The following is a 19,603-nucleotide window of genomic DNA, read 5'->3' on the forward strand; positions in this document are numbered from 1 at the left end:
TCGGCTGGGGACTATTGCAAAACATGGACCGATACGCCCCATTTTCGCTACACCTATTTGCGGTACTAAAATACCTATAGATTTCAAATTTCAAAATCGGATATAAAATAGGTTTCTAGAAACCAAAGACCTCAAAACGGGGGGTCGGTTTATATGGGGGCTATATCAAAACCTGGACCGATATAGCCCACCTTCCAATTGACCTGCCTGCAAACAAAAAACGAATCTGTGCCAAATTGGAGGATGATATCTCCATTATTGAAAGCTGTAGCGTGATTACGACAGACAGACGGACATGGTTATATGTCTTAGAATTTCTCCCTCATCAAGAATATATACTTTATATAGTCGGAAATGGTGGTGGATATAAAAACATTAAACAAATTATTATAGTTGGAAATCAATATTTCGATGTGTTACAAACGGAATGACAAACTTCCCAGTATAAAAAAGCGTCGCCAAAAAAGTAGTGAAAATCTTCTGTTTGGATCCGAAAGTAGTGCAAACTTGGCGCAGAAGCGATGAATTCAACACGGGCTTGTCATAGGATGAATGTCCACCATTTCAACAACCGTTGCACTGAATTTGCATCACTTCTTACTATGTGATTCAAATTCAGTGTTTTGGATGTGAATTAAAAAATGTTGTCATATTTTTATACCCTTCACCACTACTGTGGTACAGGGTATAATAAGTTTGTGCATTTGTATGTAACGCCAAGAAGGAGTAATCATAGACCAACCTTTTAGTATACGGATCGGCTTAGAATTAAATTCTGAGTCGATTTAGCGATGTCCGTCTGTCTGTCTGTCTGTCCGTCTGTCTGTTGATGTATTTTTGTGTGCAAAGTACAGCTCGCAGTTTTAGTCCGATTGTCCTAAAATTTGGTACAGGGTCCTGTTTCGGCACAAAGACGATCCCTATTGATTTTGGAAAAAATCGGTTCAGATTTAGATATAGCTGCCATATATATTTTTCACCGATCTGGTCATAATTGGCGTGTATATCAACCGATCTTCCTCAAATTCCGTACATCCGAATATTTTATGGGTCTCGAAAAACTTTCAAAATATCAGCTAAATCGGTTCAGATTTAGATATAGCTCCCATATATAGCTTTCGCCCGATTTACACTCATTTGCCCACAGAGGCCAATTTTTTTGCTCCGATTTAGTTGACATTTTGCATAGGGAGTAGAATTAGCATTGTAACTATGCGTGTCAAATTTGGTTGAAATCAGTTCAGATTTGGATATATCTCCCATATATAGCTTTCGCCCGATTTACACTCATATGACCACAGAGGCTAATTTTTAACTCCGATTTAGTTGACATTTTGCACAGAGAGTAGAATTAGCATTGTAGCCATGCGTGCCAAATTTGGTTGAAATCGGTTCAGATTTATATATATCTCCCATATATAGCTTTCGCCCGATTTACACTCATATGACCACACAGGCCAATTTTTAACTCCGATTTAGTTGAAATTTTTCACAGGGAGAAGAATTGGCATTGTAGCTAATTTTTAACTCCGATTTAGTTGACATTTTGCACAGAGAGTAGAATTAGCATTGTAGCCATGCGTGCCAAATTTAGTTGAAATCGGTTCAGATTTATATATATCTCCCATATATAGCTTTCGCCCGATTTACACTCATATGACCACACAGGCCAATTTTTTGCTCCGATTTAGTTGAAATTTTGCACAGGGAGTAGAATTAGCATTGTAGCTATGCGTGCCAAATTTGGTTGAAATCGGTTCAGATTTAGATGTATCTCCCATATATAGCTTTCGCCCGATTTACACTCATATGACCACAGAGGCCAATTTTTAACTCCGAATTAGTTGAAATTTTGCACAGAGAGTAGAATTAGCATTGCTTCAGATTTAAATGTTTCACATATTTTTTACTAATATTGTGTTCCACCCTAGTGCATTAGCCGACTTAAATTTTGAGTCTATAGATTTGTAGAAGTCTATCAAATTCTGTCCAGATCGAGTGATATTTAAATGTATGTACTTGGGACATACCTTTATATATTGCCCCCAACACATTTGACGGATGTGATATGGTATCGAAAATTTAGATCTACAAAGTGGTGCAGGGTATAATATAGTCGGCCCCGCCCGACTTTAGACTTTCCTTACTTGTTATAAATAAATTATTTATATATTTTTTATGATTTTTTATTCATTCTAACGCTTGTCCGAAACGTTTGAATTAAAATATTTTGAAAAATTCGCAATATATTTTGAATGGATTTTGAATTTTTTTCGACAAAATTTCAATAATTTGTACCATTTTATTAAAGCTTACTCTGTTTTTTATCTTTTTGAAATAAAAAAAATTAAATTTACCCATTAAAAATAAGAAAAAAGGGTTATAAATAATTGAATTAAAAGAACTTCATGTGTAGTTGAAATAAAGAACATCTTTGGAAGTGCTTTTAAAGTTGTGCCTTTGGAAGGACCAACTTCCAATTTTTTTGCTGGGTTATTATACCCCCCTTCACCATTCTATGGTGGTGGGTATAAAAACATTAAAGAAATTATTATAATCTTCATATCGTCTAAAACAAATTTAACTTTTTACCCTTGAAACAAACAAAACCATTCCACAAAAAAGGGGCCGATGGTCATCTCTTCACCCATTCACATCTTACTAAAAGGATTTAATCCTTTTTTACATACATTTGCCCTTTAAACTTGACTAAAATGTTTTCCGTTTGCTTTCTCCTTTGTCCTTTTTTTTCTTCATCTTACAGATGCTACATAACATTGGCACAAGCATTAACATTGAGTATGGGTGGTGCTCCCTGTGGTCCTGCTGGTACTGGCAAAACAGAGACTGTTAAAGATATGGGAAAAACATTGGCTAAATACGTAGTCGTATTTAATTGTTCCGATCAAATGGATTACAGGTTAGTAAATGGATTATCTGTATGGATGTGGATGTATACAAATATGTGGGTATATCCTGATGCCGTGCTGGTGGAAAAAGGTAAATGATAAAATTAATTTAATTGTTTTTTTTTTAATTGGTATTGTAGATATAGCCGCGTGTAATTTTTTTATAAATTATTATTATTTAAATATTATCATTAATATATTTGCATATTTATTTAATATGTAAAATTTGATCAAATACATCTACTGTCAATATTTACTTTTCATAATTTAGTTATGATTTGAAAAAAAAATATGATGATATAATGAGGTACGTCCCAAAACGTATATTTTCAAGTTTGCAAATGTCAAGTCAAATATTTGTTGAAGTTTTCACATTATTTTTAAGTCCATTTGGAAGACCCAAAAAGGGGCGTAATATAAGACATAATTATAAATGGTAACCTCATTTATTTTCAGGGTCACTTAGACTATTCAGTCCATTGTGACTTTTGGTAATCAGCCAATCCGAGTAGTAAATTTTTGAAACTTGAAAATCTAGTCAAAATCGAATAATCGAGTTTTACAAAGAAAATTCGAACAGACTATGCTCTAAGTTTTTATACCCTGCGCCACACTGTGGAACAGGGTATTATAAGTTAGAGCATATGTTTGCAACACGCAGAAGGAGACGAGATAGACACATGGTGTCTTTGGCAATAATGCTCAGGGTGGGTCCCTGAATCGATCTAGCCATGTCTTTCGCCCGATATAGACTTCTATGGCCCCAGAAGCCAGAGTTTTAGACCAATATGGTTGAAATTTTGCACTAGGAGTACAACTAGTAGTGTAGTCAAGTGTGCTAAATTTTATTGAAATAGATATAGCTCCCATATATATCGTTCGCCCGATTTACACTCATATGACCACAGTGGCCAATCTTTTACTCCGATTTAGTTGACATTTTGCACAGGGACTAGAATTAGCATTGTAGCTATGCGTGCTAAATTTGTTTGCAATCGGTTAAGATTTAGATATAGCTCCCATATATATCTTTCGCCCGATATGGACTAATACGGTCCCAGAAGCCAGAGTTTTACCCCAATTTGGTTGAAATTTTGCACTAGGAGTAAAATTAGTAGTGTAGTCAAGTGTGCCAAATTTTATTGAAATCGGTTCAGATTTAGATATAGCTCCCATATATATCGTTCGCCCGATTGACACTCATATGACCACAGTGGCCAATCTTTTACTCCGTTTTAATTGAAATTTTGCACAGGGAGTAGAATTAGCATTGTAGCTATGCGTGCCAAATTTGGTTGCAATCGGTTCAGATATAGATATAGCTCCCATATATATGTTTTTCGACCAAAATGGTCTAAATACCAACATTTTCCTTGTAAAATCGCCACTGCTTAATCGAAAAGTTGTAAAAATGACTCTAATTTTCCTAAACTTCTAATACACATATATCGAGCGATAAATCTTAAATAAACTTTTGTGAAGTTTCCTTAAAATTGCGTCAGATTTAAATGTTTCCCATATTTTTAACTAACATTGTGTTCCTAGCGTGCATTAGCCAATTTAAATTTTGAGTCTATAGATTTTATAGAAGTCTCTCAAATTCTGTCCAGATCGATTGATATTTAAATGTATGTATTTCGGACAAACCTTTTTTATATAGCCCAACAGATTTGACGGATGTGATATGGTAATTAAGACTAGATCAGATTCTGAATTTATAAGAACCATTTTTTGTTTGAGTTTTAGAGGAATCATAAACATCAAAACATGGACCGATAATCTCTATTTTCGGCACATCTCTTTAGTTTCCTAGAATACCTCTACATTTCCAATTTCAGGCAAATTGGATAAAAACCACGGATTCTAGAAGCCCAAGAAGTAAAATCGGGAGGTCGGTTTATATGGGGGTTATATCAAAACATGGTCCGAGAATCACCATTTTCGGCAAATCTCTATATTTTCCTAGAATACCTCTAGATTTCACATTTCAGGCAAATTGGGTAAAAACTACGGATTCTAGAAGCCCAAGAAGTAAAATCGGGAGATCGATCTATATGGAGGCTATATCAAAACATGGACCGGTAATCACCATTTTCGACAAACGCCTTTATGGTCGTAGAATACCTCTAGATTTCAAATTTCAAGCAAATTGGATAAAAACTACGGATCCTAAAAGCCCAAGAAGAAAAATCGGGAGATCGGTCTATATGGGAGCTATATCAAAACATGGACCGATACTTACCATTTTCGGCACACCTCTTTATGGTCCTAGAATACCTCTAGATTTTCAATTTCAGGCAAATTGGGTAAAAACTACAGATTCTAGAAGCCCAAGAAGTAAAATCGGGAGATCGGTCTATATGGGAGCTATACCAAAACATGGACCGATACCCCCCATTTTCGACATACCAATTTGTGGTCTTAAAATACCTCTAGATTTTTCATTTCAGGCAAATCGGATAGATAATACACTTTCTAGACGTCCAAGAAGCAAAATTGGGAAATCGGTCCATATGGGGGTTATATCAAAACATGGACCGATAGGCACCATTTTCGGTACACTTTTTGATGGTCCTAGAATACCTCTAGATTTCCAATTTCAGGCAAATTGGATAAAAACTACGGTTTCTATAAGCCCAAGACCCCAATTCGGGAGGCCGGTTTATATGGGGACTATATCAAAACTTAAACCGATATAGTCCATCTTCCAACTTTAACTGCCTGCAAACAAAAGACGAATCTGTGCCAAATTTCAGGACGATAGCGTCATTATTGAAGGCTGTAGCGTGATTACAACAGACAGACAGACGGACATGCTTATATCGTCTTAGAATTTCTCCCTGATCAAGAATATATATACTTTATATAGTCGGAAATCGATATTTCGATGTGTTACAAACGGAATGACAAACTTATTATATCCCCGTCACCATTCTATGGGGGTGGGTATAAATATAACGCTTTACAGTACAGACACACTGTACAAACTGAGAGAGACATTGTAACGACGGGTTTTCCCAACCTTGGCTTGTGTAATACTCTCGGAGATCGGGGTATGTAACAGAAATTTATTATAGAGATAAAGAGAAGACAAAGGTTTTAAAGTTATCGGTTTTTATTGTCGTTAGAAGTCTTATGTATACTAAAATAGTTGAACGCGGTTATGTCAGATTTCTGGAGCCCTGCTGCCTGTGATTATGACGGAGTGGATATCTCTGAATGTGGAGAAGGCAAGACCTAATGGTCCTCGCTTGTGTAGATCCTGCTTGGCAACTAGCAGTTTCTCACAGCGGTGATGGGGCTACGAGAGAGGTGAGCACTACTCCAGGGATCTTCGGCAGTATGAGGCGGGAGGACCCGATGGTGTGAGAAAGTGTAGTTTTGTCAACGTGTGGATGTTCGACAGTGAACGTCGGCTTTCGGTCAACGTTTGCGTTTTTCTGCGTGGCTATTGTGAACCAACACAATTAGCTAAGGAGTAGGAGGACACGAAGAAGTGGAGCAACGCGTGGCTAGAGTGGTCGCACACCTCTAGCTATGGGATAGGTGAGGGGACTACTATGCATTCTACGTTAACTACGTCACGCTATTATAAATTCTTATATTGCTCTACTTACCTCGTCTTTCTTGGCTGCTGTGATTGACTGACCCGATCTCACACACTGCATGGCTTTTATACTTTTGCCCAGCATGCGGAATATTTAGGTGATGCTCACCTGTGAAGTTGTTGGTTTATAATGGAAACTTGTTTACTCCAATTACTTACGGTAGGTTATAGTCTTATAATATTTCAAATACACTTTTATAACTGAATATCCTATTATTATATATTGTGGCGGGAAACGAGGGCCTCCGACTTCCAGCGTCACAACATATGATCCCCAATGTACTTGTCGGCAGAATAAAGAGTGCAGTTCTTAGTCTGCACCTTGTTGACTATTATAGCGTTAATGTATACTCAGAATACTATCGTAAAACATTGCGACACCGTATCTGCCCTGGATTATTTCACAGTGGGGTTCAGAATGCTACCCTGTACGAATAATTTTCGCTTCACTGGGGCTGTCCGTTCTACTTCTACGGATTGTCTGAAATGATTCCCTAGGATGTATTAATTGACGTTGGGGTGTTTTATTTACATTGAAATTTAGCTATATTAAATGTTTCAATTTATTTCGTGACAATTTTCACGAAACCACTCTAATGTCTACAGATAAGCGCTTTAATTTTTCAACAACAACGAGTATACACATCATGTAATAATACTTGTTACAGACACATGTTGCATCTATAACCGCATTTTGTGTTGGAAATTATATGTTCGATTTAAGTCCGCATCCACAAGGATTAAAAGCGCCAGATATGATACTATTAGATGAAAATTATTTATGCAAATGCTCAGCAAAAACATAAAAAACAACAAAAATGTAAAAAGATCGAATTTTCTCGAGTAAGGAAAGTTCGATAAAATATAATCTTCTTAGAGAGAAAGTAGAAGGTCAAGTAGCGATATCATTTGTAGTTGTTTTTTTGGTAATCTACAGTTTGTCAATCGATGATAAAGTTGTATACACGATTGCCACAGTTGGTGGAATTCTACCAAAAATGGTAGATTCTTGAGGTTTTGGTAGATTTTGCAAAATATTCCTCTCCAACCGAAATGTACTTCAATTTTCTATGAAATTAAGATTTTGACAAACTTTTTTTTATGGAATAAAAATATCGACGAAATTTTCTATAGAAATAAAATTTAGAAGAAATTGTTTATTGAAATAAAATTCCGATGACATTTTCTATAGAAATAAAATTTTGATAAAATTTTCTATAGAAAAAAACGTTGACCAAAATTTGTATGTAGAAATAAAATTTTCTATAGAAATAAAATTTTGACAAAATTTTCTATAGAAATAACATTTTTACAAAATTCTCTAAAGAAATAACATTTTGACAAAATTTTCTATAGAAATAAAATTTTTGCAAAATTTTCTAAAGAAATGAAATTTTGAAAAATTTTTCTATAGAAATAAAATTTTGACAAAATTTTATATAGAAATAAAATTTTGACAAAATTCTCTATAGAAATAAAATTTTTACAAAATTTTCTATAGAAATAAAATTATGACAAAATTTTCTATAGAACTAAAATTTTGATAAAATTTTTTACGAAATGAAATTTTGATAAAATTTTCTATTGAAATAAAATTTTGATAAAATTTTCTATAGAACTAAAATTTTGATAAAATTTTCTATTGAAATAAAATTTTGATAAAATTTTCTATAGGAGTAAAATTTTGACAAAAAATTTCTAAAGAAATAAAATTTTGACAAAAGATTTCTATAGAAAACAAGTAAGGAAAGTCTAAAGTCGGGCGGGGCCGACTATATTATACCCTGCACCACTTTGTAGATCTAAATTTTCGATACAATATCACATCCGTCAAATGTGTTGGGGGCTATATATAAAGGTTTGTCCCAAATACATACATTTAAATATCACTCGATTTGGACAGAATTTGATAGACTTTTACAAAATCTATAGACTCAAAATTTAAGTTGGCTCATGCACTAGGGTGGAACACAATTTTAGTAAAAAAAAAATATGGGAAACATTTAAATCTGAAGCAATTTTAAGGAAACTTCGCAAAAGTTTATTTATGATTTATCGCTCGATATATATGTATTAGAAGTTTAGGAAAATTAGAGTCATTTTTATAACTTTTCGACTAAGCAGTGCCGATTTAACAAGGAAAATGTTGGTACTTTGACCATTTTTGTTGAAATCAGAAAAACATATATATGGGAGCTATATCTAAATCTGAACCGATGTCAACCAAATTTTGCACGCATAGCTACAATGCTAATTCTACTCCCTGTGCGAAATTTCAACTAAATCGGAGTTAAAAATTGGCCTCTGTGGTCATATGAGTGTAAATCGGGCGAAAGCTATATGGGGGATATATCTAAATCTGAACCGATTTCAACCAAATTTGGCACGCATAGCTACAATGCTAATTCTACTCCCTGTGCAAAATTTCAATTAAATCGTAGCAAAAAATTGGCCTCTGTGGTCATATGAGTGTAAATCGGGCGAAAGCTATATATGGGAGCTATATCTAATCTGGACCGATTTCAACCAAATTTGGCACACATAGCTACAATGCTAATTCTACTTCCTGTGCAAAATTTCAACTAATTCGGAGCAAAAAGTTGGCCTCTGTGGTCATTTGAGTGTAAATCGGTCGAAAGCTATATATGGGAGCTATATCTAAATCTGAACCGATTTCAACCAAATTTGACACGCATAGCTATAATGCTAATTCTACTCTCTGTGCAAAATTTCAACTAAATCGGAGCAAAAAAATTGGCCTCTGTGGGCAAATGAGTGTAAATCGGGCGAAAGCTATATATGGGGGCTATATCTAAATCTGAACCGATTTGGCTGATATTTTGCAAGTTTTTTGAGACTGTTAAAATATTCGAATGTACGGAATTTGAGGAAGATCGGTTGTTATACACGCCAATTATGACCAGATCGGTGAAAAATATATATGGCAGCTATATCTAAAACTGAACCGATTTTTTCCAAAATCAATAGGGATCGTCTCTGAGCCGAAACAGGACCCTGTACCAAATTTTAGGACAATCGGACTAAAACTGCGAGCTGTACTTTGCACACAAAAATACATCAACAGACAGACAGACGGACAGACAGACAGACAGACAGACAGACGGACATCGCTAAATCGACTCAGAATTTAATTCTAAGACGATCGGTATACTAAACGATGGGTCTCAGACTTTTCCTCCTTGGCGTTACATACAAATGCACAAACTTATTATACCCTGTACCACAGTAGTGGTGAAGGGTATAAAAATATCTTTAAAAATTTTAATTTTCGTGAAACTATCCAAGAACTTTGTGAGTAATTTCCTTTTTTTGTAGGAGTAGTAACATTCCCTCGTTGGTGGAACCTAGGTTAGGTTAGGTGGCAGCCCGATGTATCAGGCTCACTTAGACTATTCAGTCCATTGTGATACCACATTGGAGAACTTCTCTTTTATCACTGAGTGCTGCCCAATTCAATGACAAGGGACCTCCTCTTTATGGCCGAGTCCAAACGGCGTTCCACATTGCAGTGAAACCACTTAGAGAAGATTTGAAACCCTCAGAAATGTCACCAGCATTACTGAGGTGGGATAATCCACCGCTGAAAAACTTTTTGGTGTTAGGTCAAAGCAGGAAACGAACCCACGACCTTGTGTAGGCAAGGCGGGCATGCTAACCATTGCACCACGGTGGCTCCCTAAAATCGTTAAAACATTTCAAATTCAACATATTTACTGTTAAAGGGTGGTGAGATCAAAATATATAATATTGCAAATCCTGAAATAAACTTCTAAAATAAAAAAATTATAAAAAATAATTATTTCGACGAAAAGTAAAATATTTTTTCATACTAACGACAACATTTTGAACAAACACTTCAAAAAAAAAAAAAGATTGTTTTTTTTTTTAATTTTGTAGATTTTTTGTAAAATTTTCTTCAAATTGTGGTAGATTTTTTTTTTAGCACGAGTGGCAACGGTGGTTGTATATTGTCTGATATAAATTTTATATAAGGGGCAAGGTAGAGGGTATAACACTACAAGGTAATTAAATCCAATTAAAGTTTAAATTGTATTGTATTTTAATTTGTTTGTATTTAAAAAAATTATAGGGATTATAGGGAACTACGTCGTAGAAAAATGTAACTAAATTGTACTCCACATTTTGAAATTTCCGCAAAGCGTTGTTAAAACTAGGAAAATGTAATGCCCTGGTGAAGTTTTTAACTACAACTCACGAATTTACACCCTCTCATAGAAGAAAAAATGAACTAAAAGTAAAGAAAAAAATCATTGCCATCTTAACCAAAAAAAAAAGAAAATTTACTTTTGCTTTAGTTCATATTGAACTTATGTGTACGGTCATTAAACTTAACAACCACGTTTAGTTCATAAAATTTTAGAGATGTACTTAAAATAAGAAAAATTTCATTGAGCAGTGGAAAATTCCGAAAAAATTTTAAAATTTAACAACCTACAAATAATTATTTTTTTGCAATAAAAATAAGTTAAATTTAGCTTTAGCTTAAATACGGATTTTTTTTCGGTGCACATATTTATTTACCAATAATCATAAAATGAAAAACTACTGCTTGTTTTTTTGTTTTCTCCTATACCATCCAATTTGTACGTAATTCAGGAACATCTTTTTCCACCACAATAAAATACCACCTTATTATTATTTATTTAAGTTCCATCCTCTATCAAAGGATATTTTTGAAATAGCTAAAACTCTTCCAAAGGAGCGTTAGTAATGTTCTTGCAAATTAATTTACACATCACGTCTTCTATTACAGAGGCTTGGGCCGCATCTATAAAGGCTTAGCTCAATCCGGTTCATGGGGTTGTTTCGATGAATTCAATCGTATTGAATTGCCCGTCCTTTCTGTGGCCGCTCAACAGGTTGCAGTTGTCCTAACGGCCAAGAAGGAAAAGAAGAAATCGTTTGTATTCACAGATGGCGATACAATTGAGATGAATCCAGAATTTGGAATATTTATAACGATGGTAAGTAAAGTATTTGTACTGCGTATTTGAAGACTTAAACGATTATAATAAGAACATATAAAGTGGGTTAAGTATGGGGAGGTTTTGATAATTTTTAAATGGGAAACTTTTTCATCTATTTACTACTAGCACAGTGTTTAAGAATGTTTAACGTTAAAGTTTAAGACAATATCAAAGAATTATCTGATGAAGTATATGTAACGATACATTCATTTTTTGTGCAATGCAATGTGCAGAAATTGATCGGTATCTAAATACGAACGAATATGACTAATATGTTACAAATGTATACAAGCCTATTGCTTGGTGTCCAATTTGAATAAGATTGGTTTATAAATGAGGGTAATACCAGTGTTACCAGTATTGGGGATTTTTCTCCAAATTAGGAATATATTTCCTAGATGAGAACGAAGTTTCTGAGTTGGGGATTTTGTTGTGAATTTCCATAAATTTGGTGTCTTCAGTATAATAAATCAGGTTTAGATGAAATTCTTTTTTTTTCTACATTGTAAAAAAGAAGTACGGCGAATCGTCAAAATTTAAGAAAAAATTTGTTCCACGGCAAACAATATGATGGAATTAGAGCATTTGGGCTAGAAAAGTACATATGGTTTTATTTTAGGTATTTTATAATGTTACTCAACCAAGCTAAGACATTTTTGAGAAATTATTAAATAATTTCGTGAGGATTCGGGTCCCCACATCAGTGTTCATCATGGATTTGGATTTTAGGATCTGAAACCTTATATATTCCAGAGGAACTGGTATATGTTGCTATGCCTCTAGCTTCCTGTAAACTCATGGCCGGAGCATTCGGTCTTCGATCTACGCTGCGGGAGAAGTGCATTGCAACAAATTATGTTAAGATTATATTGCATTTATTGAAGTTTTCATAAGTATTAAAAATTTTATGCCAAATTAATAGTTCAAGCCTTTCTACTTCGAGTGTACACTCAGAAAACATTGAATCCTCTAATATGAGATGCTATATATTGGAGAAGCTATATATTGGAGATATATCTAAATCTGAACCGATTTCAACCGAATTTGTCACGCATAGCTACAATGCTAATTCTACTCCCTGTGCAAAATTTCAACTAAATCGGAGCAAAAAATTGGCCTCTGTGGTCATATGAGTGTAAATCGGCCGAAAGCTATATATTAGAGCTATATCTAAATCTGAACGGATTTCAACCAAATTTGGCACGCATAGCTACAATGCTAATTCTACTCCCTGTGCAAAATTTCAACTAAATCGGAGCAAAAAATTGGCCTCTGTGGCCACATGAGTGTAAATCGGGCGAAAGATATATATGGGAGCTATATCTAAATCAGAACCGATTTCAACTAAATTTGGCACGTATAGCTACAATGCTAATTCTACTCCCTGTGCAAAATTTCAACCAAATTGGGGTAAAACTCTGGCTTCTGGGACCGTATTAGTCCATATCGGGCGAAAGATATATATGGGAGCTATATCTAAATCTGAACCGATTTCAATAAAATTTGACACACTTGACTATAGTACTAATTGTTCTTCTCGTGCAAAATTTTAAGCAAATTGTGTTAAAACTCTGGCTTCTGGGGCCATATAAGTCCATATCGGGCGAAATATATATATGGGAGCTATATCTAAATCTGAACCGATTTCTTCCAAAATCAATAGGGATCTATTCCGAGCCAAAACACATACTTGTGCCAAATTTGAAATCGATTGGACTAAAACAGCGACCTAGACTTTGATTACAAAAATGTGTTCACGGACAGACGGACATCGCTATATCGACTCAAGAGCCCACCCTGAGCATTTTTGCCAAAGACACCATGTGTCTATCTCGTCTCCTTCTGGGTGTTGCAAACATATGCACTAACTTATAATACCCTGTTCCACAGTGTGGAGCAGGGTATAAAAATTGACAAAATTTTCTATAGATGTAGAATTTTTGACAAAATTTTCTGTAGAAAAAGAAATTTGACAAAATTTTCTATAGAAATAAAATGTTGACAAAATTTTGTATAGAAATAAAATGTTGACCAAAATATCTATAGAAATACAATTTTTACAAAGTTTTATATAACAAAAAAGAAAAAAAAACAAAAATGGAAAACATCGACATATGTATATAGGTGTAGGTGCTGTACCCAATTCATACTTTATAATATAAAAAAAATATAAAAACTTGCTAAGCACTTAATAAGAACAATTCTTTAGATGCAATTTTATCTTGGGAGCTGCTGAAAAAAGACTGCCGTAAGTTCTCGCAGAATTTCAAGTATGACCTGTGTGGCTTAAAAATAAGTTTTTATTTTCATTCATAATACATTAAAAAGGACAATATTTCATTTAAGTTTAGATATAACATTGTTTTCTACTTCGTCGTACAAATGCTCTTAAAATAAAATTCAAACAAGTATATACGGCCGTAAGTTCGGCCAGGCCGAATCTTATGTACCCTCCACCATGGATTGCGTAGAAACTTCTACGAAAGACTGTCATCCACAAATTTCAACTATACTATCACCACGTACCAAATTTCAACCAGATCGGATGCATTTTTCTCCTCCAAAAGGCACCGGAGGTCAAATCTGGGGATCGGTTTATATGGGAGCTATATATTATTATGGACTGATAGGAACCAATTCCTGCATGGTTGTTGGATACCATATACTAACATCAAGTACCAAATTTCAAACGAATCGGATGAATTTTGCTCTTCCAAGGTGCTCCGGAGGTCAAATCTGGGGATCGGTTTATATGGGGCCTATATATAATTATGGACCGATATCGACCAATTTTTGCATGGGTGTTTGAGGTCATATATTAACATCACGTACCAAATTTCAACTGAATCAGATGAATTTTGGTCTTCCAAGAGGGAGCCTCGGGAGCGGAGGTCAAATCTGGTGATAGGTTTATATGGGGGCTATATATAATTATGGACCGATATGGACCAATTTTTGCATGATTGTTAGAGACCATATACTAACACCATGTACCAAATTTCAGCCGGATCGGATGAAATTTGCTTCTCTTAAAGGCTCCGCAAGCCAAATCGGGGGATCGGTTTATATGGGGGCTATATATAATTATGGACCGATATGGACCAATTTTTTCATGGTTGTTAGATACCATATCTAACACCATGTACCAAATTTCAGCCGGATCGGATGAAAATTGTTTCTCTTAGAGGCTCTGCAAGCCAAATCGGGGGATCGGTTTATATGGGGGCTATATATAATTATGGACCGATGTGGACCAATTTTTGCATGGTTGTTAGAGACCATATACTAACACCATGTACCAAATTTTAGCCCGATCGGATGAAATTTGCTTCTTTTAGAGGCCTCGCAAGCCAAATTTGGGGGTCCGTTTATATGGGGGCTATACGTAAAAGTGGACCGATAAGGCCCATTTGCAATACCGTCCGACCTACATCAATAACAACTACTTGTGCCAAGTTTCAAGTCGATAGCTTGTTTCGTTCGGAAGTTAGCGTGATTTCAACAGACGGACGGACATGCTCAGATCGACTCAGAATTTCACCACGATCCAGAATATATATACTTTATGGGGTCTTAGAGCAATATTTCTATGGTGGAGGGTATAAAAAGTACAATCCATGAGTCGAAATATTTGAAATACATTTTTATGGTCTAACTTTCGAGGAAACATCAAATATTCTCCATAATTGGAAGTTGCGTTTCATTTACAGTCATACCGTACATTGATCCAATGAATAACACATTGGAATCTAATTTGCGTAAAAACTTGTTTAGTTACAAAAATGCGAAGTGGTTTAAAGGATGTAGTTTAGCCGGAGTGGGAGTCAAGCAAAATGTTTACGACTCCGATTCCGACTCCAGCAAAATCTTCAGACTCCGACTCGGGCTCCACAGCCCTGCTTCAAACTACGAACAATCCAGCAAAAAAGCTTCCAAAAAGTGATCCGGAAGTAGTGCAAACTTGTTTCATTTCCAGTGAATTGTGAATGGGCTTGTCATAGGACGGAAGAACTCCACTTTTAGATCCTTTACATTGCTTTAGAAGTTGTACCTAGGAAGTTCATTTGAATGAAGAAATTAAAAAAAAAATTAAAAAAAAACTCAAATAGTTTCACTTTCAATTTCGCTTTTTATTTTTATCAATATTTTTTATCACAATTTTATTTTCTTATTAGCGAATTTTTACTATTTGAAAAAATTTTTCGCTCCCACCAGGATTTGAATCTGGGTCTGTTGGTACCATAACAAAACGCCTTAGCATACTATGGAACACAAATGCTATGGAAAACCTAGCGACGAAACGTCAATTCAAATGTTTGTGATATGATCGTAATATGACACCAAGGCATACTATTCCAACTACTTCTGCATATGTTTTTATTAGTTTGAATGAAAAAATTAAGAACGCAGTTTCAAATCCCACCAGCGGTGAATTTATTATTAAATATCCTTCTAAAATATTATCTTTTTATGCTATACATCGTTTTTAGTTTTTTATTCTCGTCTTATAAATATTGTATAAATGTATTTTTTTATATTTAAACTCAACAAAAAATTGAAAATTCTCAAAAACTTTCTTTTCTGGTGGGTTCACTTTTTTTGAGCGTGTAAAATACCTTTAATCACCCTCACTATTTTAATTTCTCCAAAGTTATTTGCCACTATCTTCTACAAATTATTACCCATGGCAATTTCCCTTGTTTTCAATATAAATTTCTTTAAAATACCACTGTCTTTTTTATTTGAATTGAAATTATTTATATACATTCATTGGCCAACTTTTAATTACCCCCGACCAGTTTATTTGGCAGCAGCCCATTTTTCATGTCGACATTGACAAGCGCTAAAGCAACATGAAACTGAATACGAAATGAGCTGATGAATGACTTTCTTCATTCCCAACCACCGAGAGAAAAAGAGAAAAGGAGATAGAGAGAGTTCTCTGAAAAAAAAACTGGTTAAATTAACAAACATCGCGTACTGGTTATATGTATGTTTCTCTCCAGTGGACCAAAGTTGGACAAATATTGAAAAAAAGTGCGAAAAATATTTGCAATGGGAAAAACTTCAATTTGTTTTTTTTGTCCATACATACGCATATTAATTTCATGCAATAATAAAAATAAAGTCTCTTGTCTTTGTATAGCGTAATAACAACTGCACAGAGATAATGGTTTTTGGAGTGATTTTCTGAAGGATTTTATATGTTTTTATATTTCGAAAAAAAATTGTTTATGTTATGATTATAATACAAAATGTTAAGCTTGGGCAGATCGCAATGTTATTTTGGACCGACAATGAGTAATGTCTTTTGTCTCGTGGAGATGAAAAGCGATAGGAAAAGATATATTTCTTATGAGCCGTTTACAACTTTTTGAGGATTATTGTTTTAAAAACAAGTATATACGGTTCACCAATGTGGTATCACAATGGACTGAATAGTCTAAGTGAGCCTGATACATCGGGCTGCCACCTAACCTAACCTAACCATATACGGTCGTAAGTTCGGCCAGGCCGAATCTTATGTACCCTCCACCATGGATTGTGTAGAAACTTCTACGAAATACTATCATCCACAATCGAATTACTTGGGTTGTGGTAATACTTACCGATGACAAGGTATCTTAAAATTTCTTAACATCGTTTTCTAAAGTTATTTAGTCCATATGTGGTATATATTAGACAAAAAAGGTATGTATATGTAAGTCTACAAATAATTACGAATCGATATGGACTTTTGCCCGGTAACAGGTTGGCTGATAAGTCCCCGGTCTGACACATAGATGGCGTCGCTAGTATAAATGCATATTATTTTTATATAGTACCAACCTTCAAATGATTTGTGTCAAAATTTGACGTCTGTAAGTCAATTAGTTTGTGAGATAGAGCGTTTTTTGTAGAGCAACTTTTGTTATTGTGAAAAAATGGAAAAAAAGGAATTTTATGTTTTGATAAAATACTGTTTTCTGAAGGGGAAAAATACGGTGGAAGCAAAACTTGGATTTATAATGATTTTCCGGACTCTGCCCCAGGGAAATCAATAATAATTGCTTGGTATGCAAAATTCAAGCGTGGTGAAATGAGCACGGAGGACGGTGAACGCAGTGGACGCCCGAAAGAGGTGGTTACCGACGAAAATATCAAAAAAATCCACAAAATGATTTTGAATGACCACAAAATTAAGTTGATCGAGATAGCAGAGCCCTTAAAGATATCAAAGGAACGTGTTGGTCATATCATTCATCAATATTTGGATATGCGGAAGCTCTGTGCAAAATGGGTGCCGCGCGAGCTCACATTTGACCAAAAACAATAACGTGTTTGCAGCTGTTAACTCGTAATAAACCCGAGTTTTTCCAATCGACAGTCGGCTGAGTGGACAGCGACCGGTAAACCGTCTCCGAAGCGTGGAAAGACTCAAAAGTCCGCTGGCAAAGTAATGGCCTCTGTTTTTTGGGATGCGCATGGAATAATTTTTATCGATTATCTTGAGTAGGGAAAAACCATCAACAGTGACTATTATATGGTATTATTGGAGCGTTTGAAGGTCGTTTGAAGATCGCGGAAAAACGGCCCCATATGAAGAAGAAAAAAGTGTTGTTCCACCAAGACAAAGCACCGTGCAACAAGTCATTGAGAACGATGGCAAAAATTCATGAATTGGGCTTCGAAGTGCTTCCCCACCCACCGTATTCTCCAGATCTGGCCCCAGCGACTTTTTCTTGTTCTCAGACCTCAAAAGGATGCTCGCAGGGAAAAAATTTGGCTGCAATGAAGAGGTGATCGCCGAAACTGAGGCCTGTTTTGAGGCAAAACCGAATGAGTACTACCAAAATGGTATCAACAAATTGGAAGGTCGTTATAATCGTTGTATCGCTCTTTGTTGTTGAATAATAAAAACGAATTTTGACAAAAAAATGTGTTTTTCTTTGTTAGACCGGGGACTTATCAGCCAATCTGTTACGTAGAGATCCAGAATTGAAATATGGGGGTCGCTTATATGGTGGCTATATACAATTATGAACTTGATATGGACCAATTTTTGTGTGATTGGGGATCGATTTATCTGAGGGCTATATATAACTACAGAGCGATATGGATATAGTTAGGCTTGGTTGTTAACGGCCATATACTAGCACAATGTACCAAATTTCAACTGACTCGGATGAAATTTGCTCCTCCAAGAGGCTCCAAAACCAAATCTCGGGATCGGTTTATATGGGGGCTATATATGATTATGGACTGCTATGGACCACTTTTGGCATGGTTGTTAAATATCATATACTACCACCACGTACCAAATTTCAACCAGATCGGATGAATTTTGCTTCTCCAAAAGGCACCGGAGGTCAACTCTGGGCATAGGTTTATATGGGGGCTATATATAATTATGGACTGATATGAACCAATTCCTGCATGGTTAGAGGACACCATATACTAACATCACGTAACAAATTTCAACGGTATCGGATGAATTTTTTGCTTCCAAGGGGCTCCGGAGGTCAAATCTGGGGATCGGTTTATATGGGGCTACATATAATTATAGACCGATATGGATCAATTCCTGCATGGTTATTAGAGACCATGCACTAACACCACGTACTAAATTTCAATCAAATCGGATGTATTTTGCTCTTCCACGAGGCTTCGGAGGTCAAATCTGGGGATCGGTTTATATGGGGGCTATATATAATTATGGACCGATGTGGACCAATTTTTGCATGGTTGTTAGAGACCATATACTAACACCATGTACCAAATTTAAGCCGGATCGGATGAAATTTGCTTCTCTTAGAGGCTACGCAAGCCAAACCTGGGGATCGGTTTATATGGGAGCTATATAATTATGGACCAATTTTTGCATGGTTATTAGAGACCATATACTAGCACCAAATTTCAGCCTGATAGGATGAAATTTGCTTCTCTTAGAGCAATCGCAAGCCAAATTTGGGGGTCCGTTTATATGTGGGCTATACGTAAAAGTGGACCGATATGGCCCATTTGCAATACCATCCGACCTACATCAATAGCAACTACTTGTGCCAAGTTTCAAGTCGATAGCTTGTTTCGTTCGGAAG

The 19,603-nt window shown here is 35.3% G+C and overlaps 1 protein-coding gene across 1 annotated transcript in view; it reads left to right on the forward strand.

Moving 5' to 3' along the window:
- The window catches only part of Dhc1 (dynein axonemal heavy chain 1), a 154,695-nt gene that overhangs the window by 33,480 nt on the left and 101,612 nt on the right, over positions 1 to 19,603 (forward strand). The window contains exons 17-18 of the mRNA XM_075289651.1: positions 2,765 to 2,920; positions 11,312 to 11,522. Of these exons, the coding sequence (XP_075145766.1) occupies positions 2,765 to 2,920; positions 11,312 to 11,522 (367 nt within the window). The remainder of the gene's footprint in view (positions 1 to 2,764; positions 2,921 to 11,311; positions 11,523 to 19,603) is intronic.

Source organism: Haematobia irritans, chromosome 1 (genome assembly GCF_050003625.1).
Source record: "Haematobia irritans isolate KBUSLIRL chromosome 1, ASM5000362v1, whole genome shotgun sequence".
Lineage (NCBI taxonomy): Eukaryota > Metazoa > Arthropoda > Insecta > Diptera > Muscidae > Haematobia > Haematobia irritans.